Below are 22,295 nucleotides of genomic sequence, written 5' to 3'. Positions count from 1 at the left end.
GAAAATGACGAAGAAGAAGACTTATAATTACAGTAGCATATGAAGTAGAGGATGAAGAAGATGAAGGAGAAGATGAGTACGGATCATTTTTTTCTCTTTTATAGTGTCCCGTCAATATTTAATGAGGCACTAAATGACAGAAAATATAAAGTTGAAAGAAAAGTAAGAAATAAGGGAAATCAAAAATAATTCTGAGTTGCAAAATCAAAAATCAAGTAAATTTTCTGTGCAAATAACCCTTGATAAAATTATTGACTGTTTTTCAAAAAAAAAAAACTTATAATCCATTTCAAAAAAGGAAGAAAACTTATAATCCATAGAGCATCCACAGCACCGACGACTCCTCTATCTGCCGGTCTATGTGGTTGGCATCTTATTTACTACCAAAGAGATTATGAATTCGATCTATTATTGTCTGGGCTTATTGTGGCTTGTTCTTTAGACAAAGCACATTTATCGAAAAATCTAGCCAATTTATCTTCCCTCACCTTTATGCATTCTGACCTTCACCACTGACCCTCTCCCTCTTCCACTTCTTCTTTCTCGGTGCCCTTCCCACGTAGCTAATTAAGCTATGTCACTGTCTCCTCATCTCCTCCTCCTCCTCCTCCTCCTCGTGATGATTCCAATCTCCTCATTCTCGCTGTTGTCGGCCGCGTCGAACACGAGCCGTTCTGTGTTGCCACCGCCACTGCGGTTCACCAGCAAGAGAAATGTTCGACGGCCAGCGCCGCCGGCTCCTTTGGGCAACCAAGGACCGCATAGCAGGGAAGCGCCCTTCAGGCGCCCACCACCTCCGCCGCCATCCTCCTCCTCTCCGCAGCCTCGAGGGTCATTCCCTCCTGTTGTAGGAATACCCAACTCGTGTCCGCCGCCGGCAGCCTATTGATGGTGAAATCATCGTTTCTTTTGTATTATTCCTTCGCAGTTTATAAATGGATTGATAAATTCTCTCTTTTCATTAGGCTAAAGACATCTTCTACATGAGAAAAGGTATAGAGATATAGTGTGTGAGAGAGAAAGGAACAAAGGAAAGAGAGGAAGAAAAGAAGCAAACAAAAGAATGTGTGTAGCGAATAATTTCTTCATCTGTTATTAGAGCAAATTAAGTTGGAAATTTCTTTTAGTTTCTCTGCCCAGTAGTTTTCTTAACAAACTAATTTGTCTAGTAATTAGACAATCATCTTTCAAGAAAGTATTGACGGATTTCATGGAACTCATATTCAAAATTGCCTTGCAGTTTCTTATACTTGACAGCAACGAGCAATATATGGACCATCTACTACGCAATATCACGCTAACTGAAAGCTAGAGCCCTCCGCCGGTCCTAGCTCTGCTGGGGTTTGGCGCAGGGGCTTTTGCCCTTCCTCTAAGAGGGACTTTTCTCCTCAAGCGCCGGCAATCCTCCGCTCCCCTAGGAGAGCTTTCCCTTCTTCTCCCCCAAAATCTGTTGTTTTTTTAGCTCATCGCCACTCCCCACAGCCATCTCTCCGCTCCCCGTCGCCGTTGGACCACTCCTAGCCACGGCCAAGCTAGCTTACTCACTTGACGCAGCCGCCCTCGGTTTCGGTTTGCTCAACCGTTGTTGCACCCTCATCTTAGCCTCCACCCTCACCTCTTGGCGCCGCAGTCCCTCTGACCACCGTCGCCGCCGCTACTCACCTTGGCCTCCACCTTCCCCTTGGCGCCGTCGTTCATTGCCACACCACCACCCCACACACACTACGGATCCACTCCCCGCTGCACCGGCCTTGGTCCCTACACGGCGCGCTCGACTACTGCCATTTCCCACTGCTGCTGCTCCCTCTTGTTTGGTTGGCCCCGTCGGCTTTGTCAGTGCAGAATTCTCACTCCTTGCTTGGCCCACCATTGAGGGCACCAGCGGCGGTAGCGGTTGCCGATGCCGTCTTGGTTTTTTCTCCTTTTTGGATAACGTGCTTACTTGCTTGGTCATGATCGGTCTATAGAGTTTCTTAAAAAAAAATAATAAAAAAAAGACAACAACCAGCAATGCCGCCTAAAACAACCACAGTATTCTGGCATACTTGAAAAGATGCCAAGTTTTCATCACAGGAAATTCTATGGAACAAATAGGTCAAGAGCCAAATTAAGTACGTGTACAACTACCTTAACCTTAAAATAGTATATAATACTATATATACGGCACAAGAAACTATTTCAGTCATACATGTAAGTTCTGATCTAATAATGATCATATCCAACAATGATTTCCTTCTGAAGTAGAAAATTAATAGTAATAGGTAAAGTTGGATGTTATTACTCTTACAATGTACTTATAATGAGATTCACTTGCAAGCGTCACGTATAAATATCTAAAGTTGCTTTCAAAATGCTTTTCCAGAAACATTCTTTATGATTAGCAAATGTGAATCCTCTTTCCTATATCTAGTGTCTACCTTGAAACTAATAAAGTTACGAATTAATTGACTCATGCTAATACTGCTCGGATCATAGGTTATAGTTATACTTGGAGTAGAGCCTACGGGCCCATCTTATACATATTTTGGCCTCAGATAATTCTGAGGCATTTTGTAGTTGTGACGATTAATTAATCTAAATTCCTGACTGATAGTCTTTGTGGGTGATGTTTTGTGTCAAATGACAATTTTATTATAACGAAGATAAATATTAGAATAAATTATAAATTTCCTCTCTGCGGTCTAAACTAATATGAAATTATTATGTTTTTCATCCAAAAGCCAAAGAAAATTTAAAAATTCTTATACGGATTTTGCCCACTAGAATTGCCTTTCTCCTTCCATTATTTTTACCCATCTCGTTGGTTCTTCAAACTTAAAACAAAATATAATTTTCCCCTTCTATCTTCTCCTACTCTTCGATTCTCTCCTACTTAAGATTACAAGCATTAGATATTGGTTATCATCTATCACCATGTCCTCAATAATTTAATAGCATGTCTGATGGATAATTTGATTTTAGGCATAACTAATTTACCTTAAATAATACAAAGGTTTTTCTCAAAAATAAAAAATAAAAAAAAATACAAAGGTCGTTGGGCCGGTCCAATTCCAATTAGCGGGCCGCCAGCTCACCCAGAGCTCTTAATTGGTTCCTCGCTCATCTCTTGCTCTTCCGCCTCTCTTCTCTTTCGTTTCGATTCCCTCTCAAAACTCTCGCAGGCCGGACGCCAAAAGCACTAATCTTGGCTTTCTCCTTGCTCCGTTCGAGTTTGTTGCTCCAATTCGGATATGGGGAAAGCATCCAAAGACAAGAGGGTAATTTTTCTTTTTTGTTTTGATCGTCATCGCCTTGCTTGTTAGTATTCAATCTCCTAATGTTCTATGTTCGGATGTATGCATGCGCAGGATATCTACTACCGGAAGGCAAAAGAGGAAGGCTGGCGAGCGCGGAGTGCTTTCAAGCTCCTCCAAATCGATGAGGAGTTTAACATCTTTCAAGGTCAGGTGGTTGTTTGGTTCTGAGATTAGAATGAGATTGTCATGCCTAACTCACTTTGCTTGACTCGTCATGGATTTCTCCCCGTTAGTTTTTAGTGTACGCTATTTTTGCTGGTAACGATATTTCTTTGTAACTTAAGTTGTAGGCTAATTAGGATTCAGTAACTTTCGTTGATCTTAATGAGGATTAATCTATTGAAATTAGTATCTGTAACAACAAGTACTATAATTAATAGTTAGATGTTTTGCAAAAAATCAAGAGTTAGATGACTTTAATTGGAATCAGTAGACTAATTTAGTAGTGACATAGCATTGAATGCAAGGCTCTTTCAACAACAGAAGGAAGGAATTAGAATTTGGGGTGAGAAAACTATGTCACTCTTAGCCTATTTCACCCATTTTAATTGTAAAAACCATGACAGTTTATTCACTTTTTAGCCTTCGATATCTAGGTATTGTCATGTCACTCTTAGATCTTTTGTAATGTTGACAATCTTTAAGTTGTGTGAGAAATCTCTTTAAGTTAGTATCTTTTGATTCTTTTCCTAGTTTCAATAAGTTTTGTGTAATGTTTTCTATTGTCATGTAATGTTTTGCTTAATGGTTTCAATAAGTTAAAAACCATGGCAATTTTTCTATTTTCATGTAATGTTTTGCGTTTGTATTTCGAGTTTATTGTCCATTCACTTGCTTAGACACACTTTTCTATTATTTGTCATATTTCTATGTCTATATTTACACCCAAAAGCCACAAAGATATAACTTTTATATACCAAATGATCTATAAAATTTGAAACCTAAGACTGGTAATCAAACTAGTTTTTGAGTATGAAGATTTTGGTATGCAGGAGTTAAGCGTGTGGTTGACCTCTGTGCAGCTCCTGGGAGTTGGAGTCAGGTATAGTGGGATATTGATAAGGGTTGGTGTGCTTGTTGATTTTCATCCAATTACTCATTTTGTGTAATTGTGTATCATATTTCTTTTTAGTAATTATCAAACATGAATAGCGTGGAAGCATTTCATGAACAATATTCTTTTCCATGCTTGCTCTCAAAATATCCTCAAAAAGAAACTGTTTGCTTTCAAAAGTTTTTGACTTTTTGTATGATCAATGAGGGGAATGATGAATGCCTTTTATTTCTCTATGAATAAGAGAATTTTGGCATTAAACAATTTTGGTGACTTCTTGTCAGTTACTTCTGGACTTATCAGCAACTAGCAAAGAATAACCACTTGTTAGGATTGGAGGAGACTACCTTTACTATTCTATAGTGCTAATAAATTTTCTCATAGTATCATTGGTGTAATTATGCTGACACGCTTCTCACAACTCACAAGTACTGGAATGACTTCTTCCTTTCATTATGTTTGTCTAACTTGTTTGGTCAAGTCTGCAGGAAGATGAACTATACCTAGAAGGTTCTTAAATTGCTTAAGCAATGGACGCCAATTGCAATTAAAGAATACAGATTCTTAGACAAGTTAGAAAAAAGATTTCCTATTATAAACAGTTGAATAGTTGGCAGTAATTATTTTGGATATTGTTGTCTTATTACATGAGCCTCCCCCTAATGTGGGGGCCCGGTAAGGAAGGTGTATGCAAACTTACTCTCATCATTAAAGAGCTGTTTCCTTGACCTCTTGAATGCAACGGGCCATCTTTACTGTCACACCACGTGATACCTTGGATATTGCTATCATGTCCATATAAGTATGAACGATATGTCCATGTGTGCATGACTATGAAAGAAAGAACATAAGAAAGGTGAGTGAATTTCTTATCATGATAATTTGACACCCACTCACACATAACACGTGTCTTTGTTTATATGTATGTATGTACTCAGAAATCCAACTCTATCTAAGATTAGGTTTGCTAGGCTTTGGGTCATTATGTCTTTTGTTACTATTTGCCATGTCTGTTTTGGTCTTCCCCTTCTTACCAAGCCACTTTCTTATTGAATAACAAAAACAAGCCGTTGGTTCCAATTTGGGTTGGCCATATGGATTTTCTTCCATTTAAAGTGTATCTTTTGTTACTACTCCATGCCAGTTTTGGTATTTCTTTCCTATCAAGACACACTTCAATCAATCTGTCCTCTGTATTGTTAGATTATATACTTTTTGGCGTATCTGAATTATATCAATTGTGTAAGTTATCTGTTATAGCCTTCTAGGTGTTAACCATAACTTGGTTTTGATACACCCATCTCTAGATATCTTTTCTAGTAACTCTAGTCATTCACCTAACATCCTCATACTGAATCAATTTTTACAGTTGTTATTTCCAAGTTTGCTGACACATGTGCCAATCACACACTTGTTCGCACATTGTATATATGTATGTTTGTGAAGAACATTTAGATTGAATTAATAAGTAATAACTAGTGAGAGAACTGTAGGAGAGACGAGTGAAGATAATGACGAATCGTAGAAATTTTTGCCATTATGCCCCTATTTGGTTTAATTTGTTAGTCATTTGATAAGGAATTAGATCTCCAGAGGCTGAGCTAGTGGTAATCATTTGGGTATTGAATGAGGATGACACGATCATTTGATCCCTTAAGAAGGTTTAGATACAATTAATGATGATGATGATGATAATGAGATTCAATCAAGAATTGGTGACAGTAATAATGGGGATAGGACATGTTTTTGCTAGACAACCTTCTCAGAGACATTATTTTTACAGAGAAAAACTTTATCTATATCACCTAATATTATGACCATAGGGTCTGACCTAGATAAGCATGAAGCAGAATTTATTAGAGAAAAAAAAGAAAAGAGATCATCTCAAGCTTAACATAATTACAGTTAGATGAGGAAAAGACTTGAGTTTGTATATAGTAGGATATTAGGTGACTTGCACTTATAAAATGATATGGGTTCATCATTATCATTGACATCATATCAATCACATCCACTAGAGCGACATCTTTATTATACTCTATATCTATAATCAATTATGCGTATAGTTACAGATAGCAACCGGGTCGGGTCAATCTTTTCCTAACACAAATACGAGTAACATGATATGACTCGTCAAACCCATTTAATAACTGGGTCATGTACACGTAACACGTTAGCACAACACAATTACCCGATAACACGACCTGGACGACACGACTAACACAATTATTTTGCCTTACTAACATTTACCCTATATAAATATCTCAACTATTTTAGCCAAAAAATAATCTACTATATAGGCTCATATTACTTTGAAAACAAAGCACGAAATAAAGATACAATTCCTTTTCATAGAAAGCCCTAAAATTTATGCAACATACAAATGATACAATCTAAGTATTCAACAATAAATTCAATTAACACAAAAATGATACTCCATACATTATTCAACCACCACCATAAATCAATTAAGTTTAAATACTAATCATAGTTCAAACCATGGTTAGAAGGATCGGTCGATCCCGATCAGGATCAGTGGATTCGAGTCAATTGGGCTAGATCCATAATGGATCTTACCTAGATCTGACCCGAGGACATCAACAATCCATTATAGTCTTCCTCTCTCTCTCTCTTTCGTCTTGTCATATAGCCATTGTTTCTCCGATGGAGAGATCTAGCTCCGACGAACTCTCACGATGTAGATCCAATCTCGGCGAACTCCGGCAACCTCGGGTAAATTTTATTTCTCTCTCTCTAAATTTTTTCATTTCATTTCTTTCTCTCTTTCTTCTTCTTCATTGCACAACAATTTTTTTTTCTTCTTTTTGGTTTTTTTCCACTCTCTCTAGTCTCTTCTTCTTTTTACTGGCAGCAGCTTTTTAATATTTTTTCTTTTGGATTTCTCTCTGTCTCTCTTCTTCTTTCCAATTATTGTAGTAGGCTTTTATTTATTTTCTTTTCTTTTCTTTTCATTTTCTCTCTCTTTTTCTTTTTGTTTTCACTGTTCACTAACAACTTTTTCATTTTTTTTTGTTTTCTTCCACTCTCCTTTTAGTCTCTTTTTTAGTTTTTAGGCTTCCTATTTGAGTAATTATTATTTTCTTATGTTTTAATCATTTTTTCTAAATTTTTAAAAAATTATCTATATTTTTAAATAATATTTAGAATTTTACGTAATTAAAAAATAGTCTGATCTGAGCAACTGATATGGCCGATCTAGTCGATACGTATCATTTTTTTGAGAGGGCGATTTCAATCCTAATCCCGATTATTTAAATCTCGGTTCAAACTCTCAAATCTAATAATAATCCCATGACAAATAATGCATAATTTCAAGTTCACACTGTGTAACAAATTTCAATTAGTTTGAGGACCTTCCAAGAGAAAAAAGAAACAAAAGAAAATGTCAAATAACAAAGAGATATGATTACAACATTGACAAAAAAATGATGTGAAAAATTTATGCAAAATCAATAACATATAAAATAACTAGCATACAAAATATGAAATTTATGCATATTTAATAACATATAAAATAACTAGCATACAAAATATGAAATTTATGCACAATCAATAACATATAAAATAACTAGCCTTGCGTGATATATTTTCAATTCTAAGCAATGAAGCACGGACACCTCTCCTAGGAGGAGGTGTCTGTGTCGGACACAAACTCATGTAGGCCACATGTCCGACACGGGTCTAGAGTATCCATAATTAAAATAAAAAATAAAAAAATCGGACACGTGCGGGAAATTGCTAGGACGGGGGTGGGACACGGGGCAAAATTTTGGATAATATTTAATGGGTCTGGTTGGGTCAAATTTTGTTAACCCGGATCCAAACCCGATAAGAAATAACTAAATCTCACCCAGCCCTAAATCCCCAATCTCACACTTCACTATTGAGCGATAATCAAGCCCTAAAACCCTCGAGCGGAGCTGCTGAGCGATGATCCAACGCGACGATTGCGATGGTCTGAGCATGGCGAGGACGATAGGTTCTTCTCTCTCTCTATCTCTGTCTCTGTCTATCACTCTCTCTATCTTTGTCTCTGCCTCTCTCTCTCTCAGGCTGATCTAGTGATCTTTCAACATTAGATAGATGAAATTTATCATCAAATGTTAATATGTTTAAGAGAGTATTAACACTTCACTTCCGTTATTTGCAAATTAGAACTAAAATCAACTAATCGACATGCCTCCTGTAGCAAAACAATAACAATACGGGCCTCAATTAAAAACCTACGAGCAAGAAAACCAATAACACATGTACCAAGATTGATAAAATTCTAGGAGGAATTCGTCCTAATGTTCGTGCATACCTCAAATATGGGAAGGAATTATGACTTAAAAAACTTGAAATGTTCACGCAGGAAGAAAGAGAGGGACGTTGTACGAGGAACTTAAGATGTATGATGTCGTTAGCCGCCATGCGAGGAGCATAGAGAAGAAAGAAAAAGGAGATGCGAGCAGAGTGCACAACTAGGGTAAGAGATTTGAGGAGAAATAGGCAAAGTTAGGATAAGGGATTTAAAAGGAGAAATTTGACCTAAGGTTAGAAGATATGTCGGTTGGAGAATATTTGGGAAGATAGATGCATCGGTAAATAGTTGGGAAGAACAGAGGAGGTGGGATTTTGGAATTAGAAGAGTGGAAGACGACTGCTAGGGTAAGGGATTTCTTAAATCTCAGTGAGCTATATATATATATATATATGACGGATTATTCAGTTGGTGGTTTGGCAGGTTTACCCGACCCGAAACGACTCGTATAATCAAACGGGTTAAATGTGTCAAAACTCATCAAAGGTATAAATCCATTCAATTATTAATCGATTAGGTGGGTTGATTTGTTACGATTGAACTTGATTAGATAAAATCAAACATGTTTGGAAGTCGGGTTATCGTATCGGATTATCGGGTCGGGTTAATTTTTGCCACCCCTCTCTATAGTGTGCTTGTTCCAGTGCCAGTCATTCCCGTGCATGCTTAATATCAATATCACATTATAAGAGAATTGCAAAATTCACAATTATATGAAGATCATATGAGACACTATAATAATCAATACTATTAATGAATAACTTTTGATTATCGATAATATTTAACATAATATTTTCATGTTATTTCTGTGCTGATAAATGAAGTCTTTGATCATTTATATCATTCTATGTTCAACTAGGTATTAGTTTTTATTATTGAATTATTATCAATTAATGAATGTATTTTAATTATAATATGTGTTGAATAATGTTTCTATTCGACTTTTGCTACGTCTTTAATAATATAGGTTATTTACAAAAATAATCTAAGGATAAAAAACTCTAATGTAGACTTTAATATATATATTTGTACTAAAAATCAAGGATTGACATGCTAAATACCTAAAAATATCTCTAAATATACTTATTTTTTTTATATTAAAAGTGTGTTAAAGGCATGCCAATATATGCTGGTGGCATGTAGGAGTGTGCCGACCGGGGATCGGCATTGCATGTGCCTTCGACACATCCATCGTTGTATTAAAGTAAAGAAATATCGCAGTAGGATCTATTTTTCTGCAGGAAAGAGATTAGAGGGGTGGAAACCTATGATTTGAGTGATGTTCTGCTGTTTGGGAATTGGGCAATTTGAAACAACGGGTTCGGTACTTCAGTAGGCTATAAATCAAGTGATGTACTACAGCTCTGGGTTGATGATATCATGATAACATATCTAGCTGTTATTCTTATTCTATAAAAAGCTTTGTCTGTGCGCAAACAATCATGTTTATTTTCATGATTCCTATATATCCCACATGCAGGTTTTGAGCCGTAAGTTATATGTTCCAGCTAAACAGTCACCAGATTTTAGGTGAGTTATCTGTTTATTATAACAATATTTTCAATTACGAATCTTTGTTCTACAATTCTTGCCAAATTTACTTATAATGATTGTATCCTGCTGCAACAAATTATGGTGTGATAATTCTCTGTGTTGCAATTAGTACTACGTACTTTTACTTCATAGTGATATAAGCTTTTATGCTGTTAACATGCTTCAGTTCGTGTGCATGTTAAAAGGTTGTCTTTGGTAGCTTGGTGTTGAATTGAGATTATACACTATAACTTTTCAGAATACGGTATAGACATGGAAATCATTCTGTAATTGTTGACTCACAACTTGACATTGTTTTAAGATGGGTGTAAAGCAGTGTAGCGAAAAAGGTTAAGTTTTCTACCAAAATAGTTTACAGTGCACAGTGTTGTTCTTATCACATAAAAAAGTAAAGGTTTCAAGCTTTACTTGGACCGTAAATATACATTGTATTATATCTATGCGACATGTTTCTGAGTCCTTTAAGTGGAAAGAATGATTACAACTAACCAAAGTAATTTACAAGTTGCTCTTTCTTCAATGAGAAGAATGATTACAACTAACAAAAGTAATTTACAAGTTGCTCTTTCTTCAATGAGAACAACCAATTTTTATTAGTTTCTTTTATGAAAATCTTTGCAAAGAGTAGTTGTGTTTTTGGTATCCTTCTCCCACTATCTCAACTGCCACCACCAGTGTTCTCCTCTTCACTTCTATAACAGTCGCATCTATGAAATATTTCAAAAATTCAGGATTGTCCATAGAAAAAGTTGACCTTTCTACGTGAGATAGGATTTTTTTGTAAAGAGGCAGAACAAGTATCAGTTACATCTGCTTACTGCACTACTGCATATGGTATTAAGTTCAAAATTGTCCCAAAAACAATACATGGACAAATTTCATCACCAAGTATTCCCTGTTCAAAATTTACAAATCTCATTGGATTTATTTTGTGATGCTATTCATCGTTGTACAGAATTAATTATTTCTTATTATTCCCTTTTCAACTTGTTGGATATTTTTAGGGATGGTGATCTGCCGCTTATTGTTGCAATAGATTTGCAGCCCATGGCTCCAATAGATGGTGTAATTCAAGTACAGGGTGATATCACCAATGCTCGAACTGCTGAAGTGGTAAGCTGCAGATTTTTCATTTGAAATACTTTTGCGTTTATTTGAAATCTTAGATAGAAAACTTGCTTTTTGGCAATACTTTTACCTGATCTTTTGTACTTTAGCTCTTATGATTACAAAAAAACACATTCTTTTCATGGATTTGAAAAGTTGGCATTGGCTTTAAATAAGTTCTAACTTGTTTCTTCAAATTGCTTGTTAAATCTTTTTCAAGTGCATATGTTTGTGATTTCGCTTCACATTTTACTGAAAATTATTGATTTTATTTCAGAGATTGAATGTGACGTTCTTTGGCTTCTTTTTTGAAAGCTATATGTTCCACTGTAATTAAGTTACCTCGAGCTACTATTAATGTCAGTGTAGTGGACCAATTTTTATTTAACTGGGGTAAAATGGGTTTTAGGTTATCAGGCATTTCGATGGTTGCAAAGCAGACTTGGTTGTCTGTGATGGTGCTCCTGATGGTAAGCTAGGAGCTTGACACAAATTTCTGAATACATTCCTTTTCTATTTTCTACTAGCACAACCAATATATTTTCCTTAATTGTGATTTACAAATTGGTTGCAGTTACTGGTCTTCATGATATGGATGAATTTGTTCAATCTCAACTTATATTGGCGGTGAGGGCAATTTGTTTCATGTATTTCTTTTATTCAATCTAAATCTTATTCTTTAGCTTTTATATGTAATTATCTTAGTTTTGCTTGAGAGTTGGATATTTTTAGTTGACATCAGTATTCAATAACTTTTTAACTGTAAAATTCCTGCTGTTTTTATTTGTTGATGTTTGTTTCATCTAAATTGTATTTCTATTTTTTCATAAACATTGCCTGCTTATTTCTTATCTGATTGATCTTTGATTGATTTATCTAGGCACTAACAATAGTTACTCATGTGCTTAGAGTGGGTGGAAAGTTTATTGCGAAAATATTTCGCGGTAAAGATACAAGTCTCTTGTATTGCCAGGTAAGATGCTTTCTTCTTCTTCTTCTTCTTCTTCTTCTTCTTCTCTCTCTCCCTCCCTCTCTCTATCTCTCTCTCTCTTCAGATATGGGTAGTGATATATTACATTAGTTGGTTTGTTATCAGGTGATTCATTCGTGGAAGAATATATAATGTTAGTAGAGATAAGTTGAAATGAGTTATTATTATCAATATTTAGAATATTCATGGGCACTAAAGGCTGTCATTAGAAAGTACAGATGATTCAGGACTAAAAGAAGCTACATCTTTTACTTCTCCAATTTAGATAATTCAATTGGCTCCATTCCTTAATTAAGCACAATCTGTAAGCAATAGGCAGAAGTCATACATTGGCTAGTTGCTGCCACCAGTTTCTTTAAATGCTTAAGCTTACAGAGAACAGTGATTTTCTTCTTTTATACCCAAGATTCCCCATTGCTTTTGGGCTCAAGACATTTTAATATGCCCAAAAGTAAATTCGAATTAAATTGTTGGAGGTTTTATATGTTAAATAGTAGATAAGTTTGGCGGGATTTAAAACTCAAGATCTCTCTTCTGATACCATAATAATTTATTAATTTATCTAAAAGCTTAAGTTTATAGAAAACTGTGTCCTTTTTCTTTTATATTCTTAACTCATTTGAATCTGTATTTGTGACTAGTCTATAATGTTGGACAAACATAAAGAGATAGCACAGTTTTGTACAAACACAATGTAGAAGACAAGAAAGCTCAAGGATATATAAAATTTGTCTCTATCATTATACTGAAGTCTGAAACTCTCTAATTAATTAAGAAGATCATGAAGATACTTCTGATTGATAGTGAGAGTTTTATTCAGTGTAATTTGTGACATTCATCTTGTTTATAATTGTTTTCTTGTCTAAGTCATCTGGCGCTTTCCCTTACCGAAGTTTTTTAGTTTTAGGAAGTTTCGTGGCAACATTTATTTAATGATTTTTCTTTTCGTTTGCTTCCTTGCAGCTAAAATTATTTTTCCCTCAAGTTACCTTTGCAAAACCAAAAAGCAGCCGCAACTCAAGCATTGGTGAGGCTAGGTCCCTATGTCTTGTCATTGCCAACATTGCAAGATCTTGACATTTCATAGATGTAACATGCTAATTCAAGTTCCTGCAAGTTTTCAGCATGCACTGCTTAGGCATATAGCTTTTAGTTTCTTCCAGCCTAAGTATGAATTCTTCTGCATTTGTTAGCCAATGTCTTATATTGGCTGTTTCATGCTTCTAAACTATGAAATTGTGGACGAGATTAATACATGGTTGCAAAAAATTTAATTGTTTTTGGGTAATAGGCTCTTTCCCTGTTGGCAATTCTTTGCTACATTACCTTGAATTTGCATCATTCTTTCTTGATGATATGCATCAAGCAACTTGTGAAGACATATTCATTAGGGAACCTGCTATTCCTGAAGCATTCATCCATGATTATTTAGGAACTCTTTTGTTTAGTAGCACATTCTTGCTACATCATTTTTGATCCCTGATTGTACAGCACACAACTGTGCACTTAGTTAATGATAGTCATCTAGCTGGCTTTTAGTCAACAACCCAATAAATGATGTCATATACTCATAGTATGATATTATGCATTCTAGAATTAAAAGATGAACCTACACGATATGGGTTTAATATTTGTTACCTTTTCTTGTAAACAGAGGCATTTGCAGTTTGTGAGAATTATTCGCCTCCTGAAGGATTTAGTGAGAAGGATCTGTATCACCTGCTGGAGAAAGTGGGCACTCCTTCTGGAATCGATGATTTAGGTGAGAATGATATACATAGCCTCTTCGTATGTGAGTTCTCCCTTCTTTCTTAACACCTCCTAAGTTATATGCATAATGATCAGTTTCTGTCATGGATTGGAAGAATGTGCTGATTCTTAGTGGTCTAGAAAGTACATGTTAGCTTGCGGTCTATGGTGAATAGATTGATCGAAAGAATTTTGGATGGGGTTTCAGATGAATAGAGCCTTGTGGATTGATGTGGTTTCAGATGAAAAAAGTTGCAAAAGTAAATCAATTCTCAGGATATTGCATTCTGATATAATAACTTTTCAACAGAATCAAATATGCATTTTGACTTTTTAGGAAGTAGAGAAGATGGGAAATGATGTTCCCAGTTTTGATTGGTTCCGATCCAGATCAATCAAAATGCATTGGGATTAGCCATAGCCGATCCCGATTTAATGCTGGTTGCAGTCAAAAGACTGATTTCATTCTAGGATCCGGCGGATCTGCCCTCTCTCCCTCCCTCCCACTCTTCCTCTGTCATTCTCTACCTTGCTCTCTTTCTATCCCCCTCTCCCTCTCTTATCTCCTTAGCTGCAGCAACCCTTCAATTGTTGCGGCAACATAGCTTCTATCTTACGAAATCCTCTTAACGAAGAGAGAGAGAGAGAGAGAGGAGAATAGACTACAGGGTTGTTGACCTCTCTAGAGAATAGGATTTTCTGGGTTGGGGGGACAGAGAAAGAGAGAGAGAGTAGACAAGGAGAATAGACTACAGGGTTGTTGACCTCTCTAGAGAATGGGATTTTCTTTTTATGGTCCGTCTTTTTTGAGAAAGATAGAAAATCTCATTGACTTCACATAGAATAATTTATATGGAAATTGATAAAAAAATTGCCCTGTATTTTTCTTTTATTATCGTTTACACTCTACCTTATAAGTATTTATCATTCGACCCCTTTACTTCGAGTTGAATCCTTAAAACACTCCAATGTTAGTTTTCTTAACTGAAACTAACTATATATATTAGTTAAATTAATGCTAGGTGTAAAATGACCAAAATGTCCTTAAATAAGTTATCCCTCCCTAGCTCTAGTGTCACAGACTCTCAACTTCCCATCTCTTTTCCCTCTCCTCATCTTTTTCCTTCTCCATCTTCCTCAACCCTAATTCCTTTATCCTTCTCTTGTCTATCTTCACTTCTTCTGCTCTTAGAGATTAGCAGCTTCAGATAAATTTGTTGCCCACACACCACCATCTCGGCATTCATCTACTGCTACCAAGGCCATGATCCCCTAGGTTTCACCAACTTTGCTCGCCTTAGCCCTCGGATTCCCTCCCCTCTTTATCCTCTTCATCTTTCTTCCTCGACGTGATCCCTAGGATGGCATCGGGGTCTTGCACCAACCATAGGACTCTCACATTTGCACTCGTCTTCAGCCTTCTCCTCTCTCTCCTCGCTGATCTCTTCTGCTCCCTCCTCCGCCACCAAAGTTGGCCTCCATTTGACCCAAAGAAAAGGATTCGACGAGCACTGCAGAGGCGGCCCAAGCGGATTCGTCAACTCATTCCATCTCGAAGTTTCCTTTCTATGCCTGTGGTATCATGCAAGTTTCCATTACTTACCTCCTCACTAGCCCCATATAGAAACCACAGTGGCACCAATTCCGATGTCGGATTTAAAGCCTTTTAAGTGTCGTTCCTCGATCATGTCGTCTTCCTCGGCTTTCTTGAGCCTCTTGGCTACAAATTGCTTCGTGTACATCTTCAATCCTGTGTACAATGAAGTTGGCGGTGGAGGAGACGTCGATCTCGATGGCAATATGACTCGGTTTGAGATGTTGGAGACTTAGCCTTCGCATCTGGGTTTTGAAGAAGAGGAAGAAAGAAGACTAATGAAACTAGTTTTTACTATAAAATGAGGGGTAATTTATGTATTTAAATTTTTTATATTTGAATTAATGAAATATATTCTCTTTTCTGTCATTGGTTATCGGGCTAAATTTAACTCATGGGGTTTTTGGGGATTAAATTCAAGATGCAAGGGTCAAATAATAAATACCCATATGGTAATTGTAAACAATAATAAAAGCAATATTTTTTTAATTAATTTCCCTAATTTACATTATGCTATTTTTCTTTTTCTTTTTAATTTAAAATTTTTTCGTACGTATTACAATATTTTTTAGAATTTTATATAATATTAGTCCAATACTGAAGCAACCGATACGGTCGATACTATCAATCCATACTGTTTTTCCAAGCAACCGATCGAGCTCCCGATTTTTAAAACTTGATGGGAAGAATACTTAGGTATTGTTTCGTTGCTATGTCTTAATTTTTAAAGCTTTGTTTTATAAAACATGCATTGTTCTATCTTTTTATAAAATAAGCTTTAGAATTTTGTTTCTTTAAAAAATTGATTTGTCACTTTCAAACTATTTACAGGTTTAGGTCCTTTCTGTCGTCATTTGTCATCACATCTATCTCTGCCACATCACCATTTTCCTTTCCTCTCTCTCTCTCTCTCTCTCTCTCTCTCTCTGATCTGTACGAGGGAGATTATTACACGATGCCTAAAGAAGAAGAGTTGAGACTAATAAAAAGAAGGAAAGACTCTTTTTATTATAGGAAAATTTGCATATGATACCCTATCTTATAACAAACTAGTAGTTTATACTTTACAGTTTTACTATTTGTAAATCGAGCTCTATAAATATGTGTAGCAAATATTCTGTTGTTAGATCACCTTTTGTTTCATGTGGATTCATAGAGTGAACAAGTGTGCAGAAAATATATATCCACCTGTTTGAATTCAACTTTATCGTTGGAGATCGCTGGTGGTATCGTCTTTTTTCCTCAATCATCCTTATCAGGATGTAGTTTCCAGCACTTCTCCTTCTCGTGTCCTGTAATTTTGCAATGCTCACAGAACTTGTTAGAACTTGATGAGGAGGAAGAGTATACTCTCTTACTTTTTTTCTTGGCATGGCAGTTGTTGGAAATATAGGCTATTCGTCCACATCTCAATATTTGATGATGCCATCTAATTTATACAGATAAACTATCTAATCTGATGCCAGTCAGGTTAATGGGCTTAATGGAGTTTGCCTGAGGGCTGAGGCAAATGACTATTAATTAATCTCCTGATTACTGTTTCATCATAATTTAGAGCATACCATTTTAGAAGTGAAATGAGCGTAAGATACATAAGATGTGGTAATATTGGTATATTGTTTGTTACAATTGATTTCCACAAGCTGTCTAGGTGAGATAATGAACCATAAATCACCTAGATTGTTTTCAACATTAAAGGTTTTGAAGTTTGATAAATGCAGTAGCTAGTAAGATTTTTCCAACTTTCTTTGGAACATGAGGGCATTAATTTTTATCGATTGTCTTAAGTTATTTAATATTTTAATCACACATGGTACCTCTGGCATGATGCTTTTTCCTGTATCCACTAGGAGCATTTGCATCAGTTTCTCTAATTTTGAGAATTTGGCTACTCTTTTTTATTCCATTCCCTAAACTATTTAAAAGTTATAGTTTCCAAAGCATCATCATAGCATTTAAAGGAAGGGAAGCTACAATGCTTGTTTAAATGTAGAGAAGCACTATAGCTTTCTTCAAATTTAAAGAATTTAGAGAAGCACCGTAGCTTTCTTCAAATTTAAGGAATGGATAGGAAATGTGATGTGGAAGGGATTTTAACAATTTTAAGGCAAACAAGTAACCCTTTGTTGTCTAAATTTTAGTATAGAGAATGAGTTAGAGGCTGAGGAACGCTCTAATATGTTATACTTCTACTTTACTTTGCCAAGCTTTTACAGTTCTATAGTTTCAGTGGAAATCGTAGTTGTCACTACTTCCAAACTTTAGGCCTTGTTCACATTAGGAATGGATGTGAAATAACTCAATAAGTATAATAAATATAAATTGTTATTATCAAAATGAGGAATTTATTCTAGGAATAATTATTCTTATGTTTATTTGTATTATGAAATAAGAGTGTAATAATTATATTTAATATGATAAAGTGAAGATAAAAAAGTTATCAAAATACCGTTCGATTTGATTTAAAATAGATTGGTGGAATAGATGATAAATAAATTAATATATTTATGTATGTAATACTTGGGAGTTACATATTCAACGCTAGGCTAGAGCATTGCATATGCAATGCTAGATTAAGACATTACGTATGCAATCTAGGGAGATAGATATGTAATGTAGTACTAGAATAAAAAATATACAACGCAATACTAGAGAGATAGATATGTAATACTTAAAATATTAGTTTATTAATATTTGTCTTTTTCTACATTTAATCCTATTTAGTGCTTATAACGAAAAATATTTTAAATATTATTATATTTTATAGTCGAAATTAATAAAATTTTATTTTTCATGGAACATATATCTTTTAGCATATCTTGCAAAATGAGATTATTAATAATATTAAAATATTTACGCTTCCATATGTTTTATTTTTAGCTTATAACATGAAATTATTAATAAAATTTATCTGAGTAAATATTTAATTCAATAAAATATTAGTTTATTAATATTAAAGTTTTGATGTTACTTATTAGTACATATAATAATAATTTTAATAATAAGATAATTTATAAAAAATATTATATTAATTAAATACTATTTTATTATGAATTTTACAATATTTATGTTTATATTTAACTATATACAGTTAAAATAATATTTGGTAATAATAATATTTTTAAGATGTGCTTATTTTTATGAAATTATTGATATTTATTCTGTTTAACTTGAATTTTATTTATTTAGTATAAAATAAAATAAAAAATGATATGAGAGGAGAGAGAGTAGAAATAAGTAATAAATTATGATAAAATGTTGATAAGATATTTAAGAGAAAGAAGATAGGAGCAATAAATTATAATAAGATGTTGAGAAATGAGAGGAGCTGATATGTCGTAAAAGTCTATTAAAGTTAAGTTTACAGGTTTTCATGTGAAGCTAGATATCATTTGAAAGGGTGCTCATGATGCCATAGTCTGGTCTAGATTGTTACATTATAACCTGTATGATCAGTCTCTCAACTTTTTCTTTGTTTTAAGATTTTATGCATCATCCTATCAAACCTTTAAGCCAAGCAATTAAAATCTGAAACTTCAAGTTAAATCTTTCAGTCTGGTGCTTAAGCTCTAAAGTTGTGGATACTGCTGGTTTAGTGGAATTTTCCCTCCTGTTTCCTAAGCTCCTTCAAGCAGATAAACTATCCTTGTTTTATTATTTTCTCCAAGCATAGCCTTTTGCAAAATATATAATTATTTAACGCATCCTTGACAATGTCCATATCCTTTTGACAGATTGTCGAAGTGGATGGCTGGAGGGCCCAAACAAGGTTTACATTCCATTTTTGGCTTGCGGGGATCTCAGCGGCTATGATTCGGACCGTTCATATCCTCTTCCAAGTTCTGAAGGTGGTTCTTACCAGAGTCTGGATCCAATACAGCCCCCAATTGCTCCACCTTATAAAACAGCCTTAGAGATGAAAAAAGCCTCTAATCATGGGATTGTAGAAATTGACAAGCTCTCTCTGGATTCTTGATCTTTTCCGGCATTTTCTTTTAATATCTATATCTGCAAAACGATGCGGTAGCATTTATAACTTTATTCAGAATACGTTACATTTCCATATTGGATAAGTACTCCTGTGCAAAATTCATACTTGCACTAAGTTATCTCAATTTCTATTTCACTCCTTTTTCCTACTTCCCTAGCTGCAGCGCTGCCCAGAATTATTATTAATTACTTTTCATACTTTTTGTATTTGAAATAGATACTGCACATTCTCAGTGTTGAATAGATCAGTGGCTTAGCATATTATGATTGCCTATTTTAGGATCTCTATTTCCCTTTTTTCCCTCTCAGGAAGAAATGGATAGAGAAGTTTATGCGTACTTATCACTAAGAAGATATTTACATATGAAAGTAGAAAGAAATTGGATATGTCTGCAGCTTACTAGTGATTTTAGGGCACAGGAGTAGCTGGAGAAAGGACACTTGCACTGAGGAATTAAATAAAGGACGAGAGTGGATAAAAGAAGCGGAAAGACGAGTTATGCTCCAATAAATTGATTCTTAAGCACTTGTTTGCTTTGAATTTAGGGATCCTTCTAACTCGTTAAGGATTCCTAATCTGATTTAGTAATTTTTTTTATATCTAATCAAATTTACTCTTCAAAAATTTAAAATTAAGAAATAAAATTAACTAAGTAAATTCGGGACTTAGTCTCAAATCAAACAATACCTAATAGCTTCGGAGGACCAATTAACTAAGAAAAAGAAATCTTGGTCGTAGACGTAGGACCCACAATTTGGATCTTAGCATTAGTTCTTACACTCCACTCTTAACTGGCACATAGAGGAGAATAAAATGATAAAGAGGAGGCAGAGAAAGAGAAAAGTTTCATTATTATTAGCTGTTGCTGGTATTGATAATGGTGTAGATTCTACAATGTTTGTAGAAATATTTATAGACTCTGTCGCATTGAGTTTTGTAAGTAATGGGTACCATTTTACACTAGAAGTAACTCCTCGAATACTGTTGAGATACTTAGGATGATATTAGAGTTGAGCATCATATGATATTTTTGGTGAGCCTTGGATAACTTTGATATACCTGTGATAAGATTAAATCTTGGTGTATTATATTTATTGTACATTAGATCTGTTGCAGCAATTTAGTACTTATTCCTTCTTCTTGTTATTTTGATGTGATTTTAATGTGCATATATATAGACATTTGGTCTTGCTTTGCCAAAAGGTGGTATTAAAGTTATGCATAACACCTGTCAGGTGAATTTGGATGTACACTCTTTGTTAACTCATCAAATGTATAAAGCTATTGGAGCATTTTATTTTTTATATTACCAAATTTTGTTTTGCTAGATGTCAAAGAAAATTGGACGACATATCACTCTGTATATATATAACAGGTGCCTAAATAAAATAATAGTGAATATAGATTATTAGAAGCTAATAGTCCGAGTCAACGACAAAGATTATCATTGGATTATTGGATGCTAGTGGCGTCCGTTCATTGTTCATTTGTTTGGTATAACAATGTTTCTTTTGTCAAATATGGTGATTTTGGAAAACCAATCTTACTCTTACTAGGAGAAAAGGGAATTCATGAAAGGTATTCAAATTGATTTGTTATGCTACCTTATCTGATTTGAAGATTGAGTTCTTGTTGGAATGAGTAATGCTTAATGTTCTTTATAATGTTGTAGATAAATAAGACTGACTCATATGACAGTTTTTTTCTTAAAAGAACAGATTAATGAGAATCTAATGATATCTCAATGAAATTGATGTCGCTAAAATTTAAACCCAATACATTTATATAGTATGAACCTCTTTGATCACCTAAAGAATTATTGTCTTTTTAAAAACAATGAGAATTTATAGCATTTCAATTAAACCACATATCATTGATTCGTACATACTTGTATTGTAGTAGTTTAATAATTTTCTAATAGAATTTCTAATTTCTCTTGAAAGACTCTTGGACAAGCTATTCATAGTTGGACTACTTGATTTTTCTCCGTCCACCTTCTAGGTTCATAAGCAAACCTCACTTTGTATTACATAACTAATTTAGTTCATTCTATCCCCATCGATGGATGATTCCTCGTGTGGTACGAGAGTCTACCATAAAACACTATGTCAATTCGTTCTCGTTGGCCCACTCTCTCTTGACTGACTTTCGCAGATCTCTAGCATCCTTGGCCTCTCGGTCTGTCACGGTGGCCCCTTTTTCATAGAAGGGAGTCCAAAGAGAAGGCCCAACCTCTCAGTTTGTAGTTTTTATTATTCTAGTGGGAAGTTTTTTGAAATGTGAGCTCATCTCATTCTTAGATTGCGATGTCATTTGTTTGCATAAATGCAAACTTTTCAATCCCTCCCTCTTTCGCTTTTGTGATGGCTCACGACTTGGCAGTTGAGTTGGATCAATATCTATAGTGCTCGAGGGCAATCTTAATCGACTGATCCTTATCAACTTTCTCTTTCTCTCTCTTTGCCTCTTTAGGGTTCTCTATGAAGGCACCTTCTCCCTAGTGACCCGTAAAATACTATACATTAGAGGTTGACTTTTTTTGCCAATGTTTATAGGTCCACCACAATTAATGAGAAGGAATCTTTCTAAGCTGAGCTTTGCCTTATCGTTGCAACCTTCAGCGCCATCAGATTCT

The 22,295-nt window shown here is 34.9% G+C and overlaps 1 protein-coding gene and 1 long non-coding RNA gene across 3 annotated transcripts; both read left to right on the top strand.

Annotated features, from left to right (window-relative positions):
• Positions 1-327: 327 nt before the first annotated feature.
• Positions 328-1,126, top strand: LOC140796732 (uncharacterized). Its single transcript, XR_012110518.1, has 2 exons — positions 328-891; positions 966-1,126. It is a non-coding gene; the product is annotated as an uncharacterized lncRNA (long non-coding RNA).
• A 1,950-nt stretch (positions 1,127-3,076) lies between these two features.
• On the top strand, positions 3,077-19,808 carry LOC140780736 (uncharacterized). 2 transcript variants are annotated; one of them, XM_073126467.1, is made up of 11 exons: positions 3,077-3,257; positions 3,348-3,441; positions 4,289-4,338; positions 10,155-10,204; positions 11,233-11,341; positions 11,745-11,805; positions 11,910-11,962; positions 12,216-12,308; positions 13,290-13,353; positions 13,981-14,088; positions 19,404-19,808. In XM_073126467.1, exons 1-11 carry the CDS (start codon positions 3,231-3,233, stop codon positions 19,643-19,645), a joined length of 951 nt encoding a protein of 316 aa, XP_072982568.1. In that variant the 5' UTR covers positions 3,077-3,230; the 3' UTR covers positions 19,646-19,808. The 2 variants fall into 2 exon arrangements, with proteins under 2 accessions (XP_072982568.1, XP_072982569.1); XM_073126468.1 differs by having other exon boundaries at positions 3,104-3,257; positions 11,910-11,982; positions 12,245-12,308.
• The last annotated feature ends 2,487 nt before the right edge of the window (positions 19,809-22,295 follow it).

Source organism: Typha latifolia, chromosome 1 (assembly GCF_019914945.1).
Source record: "Typha latifolia isolate L0001 chromosome 1, TyphaL0001v2, whole genome shotgun sequence".
In the NCBI taxonomy this organism is placed as follows: domain Eukaryota; kingdom Viridiplantae; phylum Streptophyta; class Magnoliopsida; order Poales; family Typhaceae; genus Typha; species Typha latifolia.
The sequence above is the reverse complement of the archived record's forward strand: the minus strand, read 5'-3'. Positions and strand labels throughout refer to the sequence as shown.